The sequence below is a fragment of the Gekko japonicus genome, unplaced genomic scaffold, assembly GCF_001447785.1.
Source record: "Gekko japonicus isolate JY-2015 unplaced genomic scaffold, Gekko_japonicus_V1.1 scaffold699, whole genome shotgun sequence".
NCBI classification, from domain to species: Eukaryota; Metazoa; Chordata; class Lepidosauria; order Squamata; family Gekkonidae; genus Gekko; species Gekko japonicus.
Window position 1 is genome coordinate 145,174 of NW_015165848.1, and position 10,077 is coordinate 155,250.

Sequence of the window (10,077 nt, forward strand, 5' to 3'; positions counted from 1 at the left end):
TTTGAGAAGCATCCATCCCAACTAAATCTCTTTGAGAGACTCAGTAAGTGGGTTCTGATCAATCACAATATTGGTTGAAAAAGCTTTTCCCCTATCACCACGACCACCAGTCAGATTGCCTGGATATACTAGGAATTCCTCCCCCTCTCTGCAGTGCATGTTGTGGCTAATATTTTTTTTAATTACCTATTAGTTTTTACCCTGTGGTGCACTTATTCCCTTAGAGATTCCTAGAATTAACTTGCTGAGAAGCATGGCAGCTAACCAGTTTCATTTCCCTATTAAATTGTTTCCAATTGTTTTACAGAGATCATGCCACTATCTTTAGGCTTAAAGCATAGAGCTCTTGGTTTGTTGACTGTGCTAGTTTCTCCTGTCTTGTCCGGGCAACTTCAATATTTTATTTTGTCTGAGATATTAAAGCAGGGATTCCTATTCTTGTTGAGCCTGTGGGCACTTCTGGAATTTTAAGGATGGGTAGTGGGCACTGCCTTGACCTGGATAGCTTAAGCTAGTCTGATCTTGTCATTATCTTGGAGACTAAGCAGACCACCAAGAAATACCAGGGTCACTGGACAGAGGCAGGCAATGGCAAACCACACCTCTCAATGACTCTTACCCTGAAAACCCCATGATTGGTTGCCACATGTAGGCTGTGACTTGATGGCAAAAAAAAATAAAAATACTGGGCATCAAAACAAAATGGCTGTTATGGGGGGCAATCACAACATGGCTGCCAATCGGTATTGAGGCCAACCACAAAATGTTTGCAGGTTGCAAACTAAGCGTCTTCCTATGATAGCGTAACCTGTTATTGAATTAATACTCCAGGCAGACACTAAGAACCTCATGGACTCTTCTGAATCATCCCCTACTCCAATGAGGTGGAGAAAGCCAACACTGGGGGTGTGGTCACAAGAGCAGTTTGCCAAGGCAGTATATCCACTCTAAATAAGCCGCTTGAGTTTGGGATGCTTTGCATCGATCACAGAGCACCTCCTAATATTTTATTTATTTATTCGTTAGATTTATACCCTGCCCTTCCTGCCGAGGCCAGCATCTTAGGGCTGCAGGCCCGTGGTTGGTCATTCACATTGCTAATGCACCACAACCATGGACCTGCAGCTGGGTTGGTTTTTTCCCTAAGTCCCACTGTGCGTGCACAGAAGCAGACAAGCACACACGTGCTCATAGCCACGTTCTATGGGTGCACTGAAGCACACATTGGAATGGGATTGAAGGGAAAAGGATACACCAGAAATGGAGTGGAATGATCATACCACTCATGCGTTTCCATGGTGCGCCTGGGTGATCAGACACCCATAAACCTGTCATGGAAGCATCTCACCGAGGTAGCCAGGCTATCTAATCAACGTGGGAGACATTTTAGTGTGAGGTAGCGACGAGTGGGGCACAGGAGCCAGATGTGTACGTTTGATCACACCCATTTGATCTGGAGGGGAGGGGTGGCTATGTCAGGCCAAATTGCTTGTGAGCATACCCTGGATCTTTGCTTTGAGGAAGTGATGGCTTGATGTAGAAATAAATGGGCACCAAGTCAGCTCCTGATGGGTGCCATATTGGGGATTACTATGTTAAAGGGCTGTTATCATTACAAGAATTTCACTTTAACTGTACTTTTCACTATGCCCATCAACATCTCTCTCTCCCATCTCTCTTTTTGCTTAATCCACAGCTCAAAGAGGGGTTCTGTTGAACTGAAAAGCTTGCTCACTATTTTGTGCCACTTATGTTGCTCCTGCTCAAGGATTTTGGACCAATACAACTATCCTGCAATTTTTATCTTCCACGTGTATGTAGAGATAATCACACTGAACATTCATTATTGCATGAAGATCTGATTTTTTTAAAAGTATATATTAAACAGTATACATTTTCACAAGATTTGATTACAAACATCATCCTTTGCCCTGTAGTAAACCTTGCCCCTCTCATTCAAGTGCTTACCAAACAACAAGAACAGACAGATTCAGGAACAAAAGTAGCTGCCCTGTCTATGTTCAGTCTCATTAAAACACACATACACACACAAAATGTCCTGTTGACAACCTTATCTGCTTTTAAATTAATCCCCTTTCTGCAATATTTGAACTGTGGCTTCTTACTGAGAATGCAGCTCTGTTTGACACAGAAGCAAGTGCTTTTTCCTCAAAGCCATCTCAGCTAAAGACTGTATTTCTCTAACTCTTATTCCTCTCTCTCTCTCTCTCTCTCTCTCTCTCTCTCTCTCTCTCTCTCTCTCAAAAACACACACACACACACACACACTCCTCAACACTTCTGCCTATTCAGTTTAAGGGAGATAAAGAAAACAGTTTTAGTGGGGGGAAATCAAATCACTAAACTTGTTAAAGGGAAAGTCTGAGGCCACTTTCTTAGACAATGTCTGCTGATTTCATCAAGGTCTATTACACAGTAAGACCCATTATCTTCTGTTAACTGTGTATTTTTGCCAAGGGCTAAAAGGCAGCATGGAGACCTGCCTGACTTCACATGACAAAACACAAGCACTGAACTCTTTCTTTGCACTGAAAACACAATAATTCCCACTTCAGCTATTAAGGGAGCCATCTCTCATCACCTGTAGGGGGGGGCAGCAGAACTTGAGCTATTAGGTCACATCATCCTTTTTCCAAGTCTTGATCCTAGCTGATGCTATTAATAGGCAACATGCAGAATGCAGGAGCAGTAATGAAGTTGGGTTGGGGCTTCTTACATTACCATTATCGTCTAAATCTTCTGTCCTCAGAGCTCTGATGCTGCTAATTCTTGCCTGCTGTCTCTTACAAGCTCGCAAATAATTAAAAACAATCCACCAGAGTCTCCTTTCCAAATCCTTAAGGGGGGGGGGAGCCCACAGCAACTGATTGATGAGAAAACCCTGATACTGCAAAGCTCCACAACAGAAATTAACTGTTAAGCCCACATGGAGCTCTGGAGAAATCAGAGCTGCACAACTGGGGTGGGACAAAGGGAGAAGATGATCTAATGTTGTGCAGTGCATCTGGGAGGGGATGTTGATGTCACCCAGAATGGCAGTAAACCCTGAAGCCTATATTTGACCTTAATTTGGTCTGAGGTCAGTGCTGCCTAATTAACAACCCCCTTTCCATGCTGTGAATAGACAGCATGATACAGATAAGAAAAATAGTGTTCCTGGGACTACTGTAAATCTAAGTCAGCAGTATCTGCCACACAGCTCACCAGCAGCATAAATACAGACCACAGGTCACGTAGCACATTCTGCTGCTCTAAATAATCAGTCCCCTGACAACCCTAAGAAACAGAGGAGGAAATAAATGGATGCCATGATTGGTTTAATGTTTGATGCAGACTTACAGTCAGCTTTAACAGGCAAGGAGGAAAGTGAGATTAGCCTGCATGCATGTTTCATGCATACACTTTGGTTTTTATACAGAGTCTTCTTCCAAAGTTTAGCATTAAAAGGAAAAAAATTCTTTCTTTCCCCCCCCCCTACGATAAGTCTGAAATTATAGACAAAAACTGCTTACAGGTTTTTGATATTTTCTGCCACTCCTGTTGTGTACTGCGGATCTGTCTGAAAAGGAAAATTAAAATGTGTGAAATAACATCCACACCCAGGTTGAAAAACACATCAGTACATGCACGCTGCATCTAATAAAAGCAATCTCTAGCAATATTACTGTGGCAGTCATCTGGATTATAGCCTCTTGACAAAGGCTAGTCAGAATCCTGTATTTTTAAGTTCTTTGCTTCAGAATATTGTAGCTCTGTCATACTCCATAAAAGTATCCTCATTATCCTCATAGCTTAAAATTGCTTCATAGGACAACCTTCTTTCTATCTTTCTACTCAAGGACAACCATCTTTCTATAAATACACATACCTGCTCTCCAGGATTTCCAGTATCCTAACACCTTAAGTTATTTCAGTTCCTGTACATCTTGCTTCTTCAGGCAGTTCAATGCTCTGAACACCATGTCTTATTTGCTCACTGGTAGGGTACATCTTATGACTGACCTAAAGATAATATTATCTGATCCTGGTGACTTCCCATAATGTAGTACAGCTGATACACCAGAATTACCTATGAATTGGGGAATTTATGTAACAGGTATGCTGGCACTGTTGTGGAAACTCACCACACCACTGGGTGTTATACAAGTGGGGGACAGGGGGCATCTCATTTCCCCCTCCTCCAGTATTTTTTCTTTCCCTTACCTGAAAGATTCTATACCTTCTCCCTTTTTCCTGTCTCCTTCTCTCCCTCTCACCTACTTTTATCTGCCCCCCTGTTTTCAGCTTTCCCACCTTTCTGCACCAGGCCAATAGCCATGGGGGGCCTTGGGGCTATCCCCCCTCCCGAATCTCCCCTGTCCCAAGGAGGGGGCTGGGCTCTTTATCTGCCCCCCTGTTTTCAGCTTTCCCACCTTTCTGCACCAGGCCAATAGCCATGGGGGGCCCTTGGGGCTATCCCCCCTCCCGAATCTGCCCTGTCCCAAGGAGGGGGCTGGGCTGCAGCCAAGCAGGAGGGGAGGGATAGGTGCAGCCTCGCTGGGTCTTTCAGGTTCCACAGCCAACTTCTCAACTTTGAGAAGTCCCTCCCCTCCTGAGGTGGCTGGGCTAAGCTTGATGAGTAGGTGTTTAGACTGCACCCTTGGCTCTGCAGCCTTCCCCGTCCCATGCCTTAAACAACAGAGGAAGCCCAAAATCCATACCGCAGTAGCCTCCAACTGGGAAAACCACGACCCATGTGCATGGTGCTGGCCACCCAAGTGGGCCCTGTTGCACAGTGGGAAACCTACAAGGACTTGCGGGAGGTACCTCATTTCCCCCTGTATCACCTTCCCCACAATATTTCCTCTTTCCAGCCTCCTGGCAACTCTTATATCCTCACCTTTTCCTGCTTCTTTCTCTTTCCAACCACCAACCAACCTTTTATTTGCCACCCATCTTAAGCTATTTTTATTATATATTTTCTTCATTTATGTGCCTTCTTTATCTCCAGTGGGGATCCAATCAGCTTACATCATTCTCCTCTCCTCCATTTTATCTTCACAACAACCCTGCTATCTTCACAACAACCCTGAGAGGTAAGTTAGGCTTAGACTATGTGACTGGCCCAAGGTCACCCTGTGAGCTTCAATGGCAGAGTAAGGATTCAAACCTTGGGGTCCCAGATCCTAGTCTGAAATTCTAACAACTACGGCACATTTGTTTTTGAGGGCTGGTAGCTGTTGAACAGTAGCAAGCAGCCAGTGCTGAGTAAATCATATAATATGTGACCAGCTGTTGCCAGGGCTGGCCCCAATGAGTCTTCTGTCAAATGTCAAAGCAGTCCTGGAAAGACCCCTGGCCCCTCCCCCTACTTCAGAAATCATGCCTGAAATGCTGGCAAAACTGTACTGGTTGCCTAGCAATAGCTAATGAGGGCATTCATTTCTTAAAACCACAGGTGCTCCTTCTGTAATTTGGGGGTTTTTTAACCTCCCCATTTTCATGGGGTTTTTTTACATTTCAGATTTTTTTGCAAACCTGGAGAGCTTTTCAGGTTTGTAGAAAGCTCTGTCTTATCCATTCATGGCTGCAATCTCAGATTTTGCTAGGTTGAGAATCAGATATATTGATGAAGACAACAACGATGTTACAGCGTGATACACAGAGTCTCTATGGGATGGCGCAATGGTTAGAGTGCTGGACTGCACTTCAGGAAACTCAAATCCTCGATTGTCACAAAATTCACTATGTGGCCTTGGGCCAGTCATTAACTGAACTTACCTCACAGAGTTACAGTGAAGATATAATGGATGAGGGAAAAACCTTGCAGAAACAGAAGGATTAAAATGTACTAAAATAAATATACAATGTTTCATCATGCAGATCAGGTAATCTGTAGGCCAGACTTTAAAAGGTGGTCTGAATTAAGAATATTACCACATTAATACTATTCACTTTCCTTCTATGGATAACAAATCATGCTATATATTGTTAGAAGTTCTGGAGATATTTTACCAAAGATTGTTGTAGCTCAGAGTATTCTACCCCATAGCTAAGTCTGCAGCCATATGTTTTTGAAAACAGAATTTTAATTTATCTTCTTCTCATTTAAAAAGAAGGTGAAACAGTAGTCCCCCCCCCAAAAAAAAAGAAACATGAAAACTGGCAAAGAAAACTCAGCTACCCGTACAATACCTGTAAAAATATACACACATTTAACTGTTTTTAGTTGACCATCTCTTCATAATTCTCATAAAAGATTCACAAATTGATTACAACAGAAAATGGAGACATTAAATGCCTTGCCTGTGCTCAGGGCACACCAATCAGACCCCCTAAGGACTGCTTGACATGTCCCCTTTTCAAAAGAGTTTGACCTTCACATCATAAAAAGCATGTTGGCATTAATGAGAGGGGCAGTATGAGTGTCTTCTCTACAGTAAGATGCATGCAGCAGCTCCCCAATGTATGTATTAAACACCAGAAAGGGATTCATTATGCCTGTCACACATTATTGCAAACATCCTTTGCTTTGCAAAAATACATAAATAAATAAATCCCCAAACACATGAAGCAGCCTTGAGTTTTGCTTCTGCTAAGCAACAGACTATTGTTGCATGAACAGCAGGTATTAGGTCTTAAAGGTGTCAACTTTCTTCTGATTAAATGCAAAATCAAAAATCCCATCTAGAAAAAAGTTATGCAGATAAAGGTGACATTAAAGTCAGCAAGTTGACATTAATAGTTGAGATTCTCTCGGCAATGCCACTGAAGGCTCTTTTGTTCCTCAAAGGATTTTTGGAAAGAAAGACCATTTCGTGTCCACAATAAATAAGTCAAATAGGGGATGCCATGGAGAGGGGAAAAGCCACATGAACCTCAAGAGAAAATGAAGCTATCACAGATTAATGTGCTGTGGCCATTTTAATCCAGAATTCAAGAGCTAGTTCTGATGGGAGGTATTAGAGTAGCAAAATGCATAGCCCTCGGTTTAAGCCAAGCCTTTCTTGGGATGTTAAGCAGGTGGCGGCAGCAAATGCACGTAAGCCTGTGAGAACAAGGCAATTTCTGCCAGCCTTCTTTTTAAAAACAATTCAGTCGACAGCTGCCTAACATTCTGTAAGAGCAAAGGTCAACAAGCTGAATGCAATTTAAATTAAAGAGATGTACACAATTGCCATCTTGGCAGCAGCCATTCAGCCTTCTGCTAACGTATTGACCCTCCACAGTTGAGTGCATCCAAGCATTGTTTCACTTTGGAAACAGCCTGCTGGGCCCCACAGGCGGGATGTGCCCGATGATCCTTGTCGGACAGCAGCCCAAGGTTGGACTTATCTCACTGAGCCAAAGGAGAAGTTGGCCCACCGCCATGCAGAGACACATCCTGCTGCTTTATGACTACACACAGCCTCTTGGATCCATACCAAGTCCCTCTCAGACAGACAATAAAGGGATGCAGAGCTATCAAAGCTGGATATAGAGGTGAAAAGATCATTTTACCTCGGCAATCAGAACAACAATGACGGAGTCTTCCTTCTCCTGCTGGTTGAGCTCTGAGATCAGAGAGTTTAGGGTATCTGTAAGGTAGGAATGGACCTCTCGTTTGACACTGGGGATTCCCATCACTACAGATACTGTATAGGAACAAAGCAAATCATAGTTGAAGTGATCTTGTTGACAACCAAACACACAGCATCTCACACTCTTTCCTAAGAACTCAGTTTCCTGTTCTTTCTGTTTTCAATAAAGTTCTCCATGTGTACTCCCAGATTCATCATGAACAGCTGCACAGTGTTGATCACTACAGTGATTACAAAACTGATGTTGGCACAGGGACGTTCAACACTACATTGCTCCTAACTGAAGAAGAATCTGTCCGACACCTTTCATTCTAGGCTAAGACTTCAGAGAATCAAGAGCACATGACTTCAAATCTACCTTCAGGAGAATGAAGTTTATTCTGATTGACGAAGAATGAGGTAGACAGACCCTTGTATTCTGATTGACGAAGAATGAGGTAGACCCTCGAGGGAGTGAAGTTGTACACTCTCTCCCTTTCAAGCAGGGGGAGTACATCTCTGAGAAAGTGTCTCTCTGGGGACATTTTTAATGTCTGTAACCGCCATAGATACACATCGCGCATGCTCAGCCTGTGCAGATTCTCTGCACCACATAGCAGGTAATTGTGAGCTGAGCCCAGATGACAGAAAGCACACAAGCAAAAAGAGCAAAGCTTGTGCTGTGTTGTTTCCAAGAACTTCCTTCTGCATTTCCTGTTAAGCGCAAACATACAGACACACAGGAACACCAGAAACTCCTATGCAGACATGTCCTTGGGATGAAATAGCAAGTCATTTTCTAGTGGCAGTCAACGTATAAGTACCTGGATGTTATGCATAACCTTCAGGGTCAACGTACATATTATGGCTGTCAGATGGTGATCACTTTTTAAATTGCTCCATCTGGGTGACTGCCATTGGGGAGCTCTTCCCTTGCAGTAAGACTGGTTTTCTCAGTACCAGCGCAACAGTCCAAAAGGAAACACTTGTACTGATATGGCCCCAGACACACAAGAAGCTGCTCACACAATTGGCTTACTCCACGACAACGGCTCCCCAGGGAGCAACTGAAAGTGACCTCCACCCGGCAGCTGTAACATCTAAACCCAGCCCCAGTTCACTGATCCTAATATCACAATGCAGCAAACAACCGGAATGAAATTAACGCCCTTGCCTGTCTCTGATAACCCGCTCAGGACTGTGAAAGACTAAACATGGATCATCCAGGAGGGAAGGGAAGTGACCTAAAGAGGGGCGAAAGCCATGCCACTTACCTCCAGTGCGCCCCTGTCCCACATGCACAGCAGGCTGCAGGCTGTTCTCCTTTGATAGCAAATGTGGCAAATGGTGAAAGATGGTAGGGAGATGCAGCACATTCTTGTTAGTAATATTCCACAGTTTCAATTTTGTTTCATCTGAAAAAAAGGAGAGTGAAGCGTTTTTACAAGAACATTATGGAGAGAGACTGTAAAGTTTGAGAGCCATACCCACTTCACAGCACCATCTGGCCAGCACAGATTATCACTTCACTTAGGTTAATCAGTCCAATCTTCTTCACTTGCACCCACTAATCCCATTAAATTTAGCAGGAATTACTTAAGGCTCAAGATGGATGACATGCCCTCCCTCAAAATCTTTTGAGATGAGGAAATCAAACCCTTGGCTAAGAGATCTGGATTTGCACCCAGCATTTTTGCACATGGTCTTCACTTGGCACTTGGCTTTCATGGCTCTAATTTTGTAGAGTTAACTTAGTTACTAAAACTGTGCCATTTTGGGAGATTGCTTTTGAAACCTCCAGTGTGTGTGTTTAAACAAAGAGAGTATGTATTTGGAACACAAAATCTAGCTGTCTAAAGTGACAAGTTGTTATAATTTATTTTAACACATGACCTCTTCATCTCTCATTTCGAAATGGGATTCTGCATGCCTCTGGTCACAGTTGTGCATCTTTATAAATAAAAAATGTACAGAAATAAACCTAAGTATGTTCTAGCTACAGCCTCTCTGAGGTTAATTAATTAATTATCATATGGTAGTGTGTGTAGTATAGCCAGAACAGCCTAAGATTGTCTGGCAGCCAGAAGGTCTAGCTCTTTTAGTATTATGCACCACTAGGTGGTGAGCTAGACTTGTTTTTAAGGCAAGAGATGTTTCAGGGGTGGTTTGCCATTGCCTCTGCACCACGCCCTGGGAATTCCTTGGTGGTTTCCCATCCAAATACCAGCCAGGGTCGACCCTGCTTAGCTTCAGAGATCTGACGAGATCAGGTTGGCCTGGGCTATCCAGGTGTGCCAACACCCCCAGGGGCACTGAAGCTGCAGAGGTCACACACTGCATTCAGCTTCCTGTCCAGCCTAACCTGTGTGGAGAAGGGCTTTCAGTTAAGGAGGGAGCACCGCTGTCCAGACTACCTATTGAAAGCCACTGCAATGTGAAGAAGCAGGTGAAGAGTTCCTCAGAAAGCATGAGAAGCAGGCTATTTCCCCACACGTTATCTGCTCCAGGTTCAATGCTA

At 43.6% G+C, this 10,077-nt stretch overlaps 1 protein-coding gene across 2 annotated transcripts in view; it reads right to left on the minus strand.

Annotated features, from left to right (window-relative positions):
• The window catches only part of MGAT4B (mannosyl (alpha-1,3-)-glycoprotein beta-1,4-N-acetylglucosaminyltransferase, isozyme B), a 143,597-nt gene that overhangs the window by 39,824 nt on the left and 93,696 nt on the right, over nt 1–10,077 (minus strand). For both annotated transcript variants that reach the window (XM_015411076.1, XM_015411075.1), the window contains exons 3-5: nt 8,834–8,974; nt 7,501–7,634; nt 3,534–3,580 (exon numbers count right to left, since the gene is read on the minus strand). In XM_015411076.1, the coding sequence (XP_015266562.1) occupies nt 3,534–3,580; nt 7,501–7,634; nt 8,834–8,974 (322 nt within the window). The remainder of the gene's footprint in view (nt 1–3,533; nt 3,581–7,500; nt 7,635–8,833; nt 8,975–10,077) is intronic.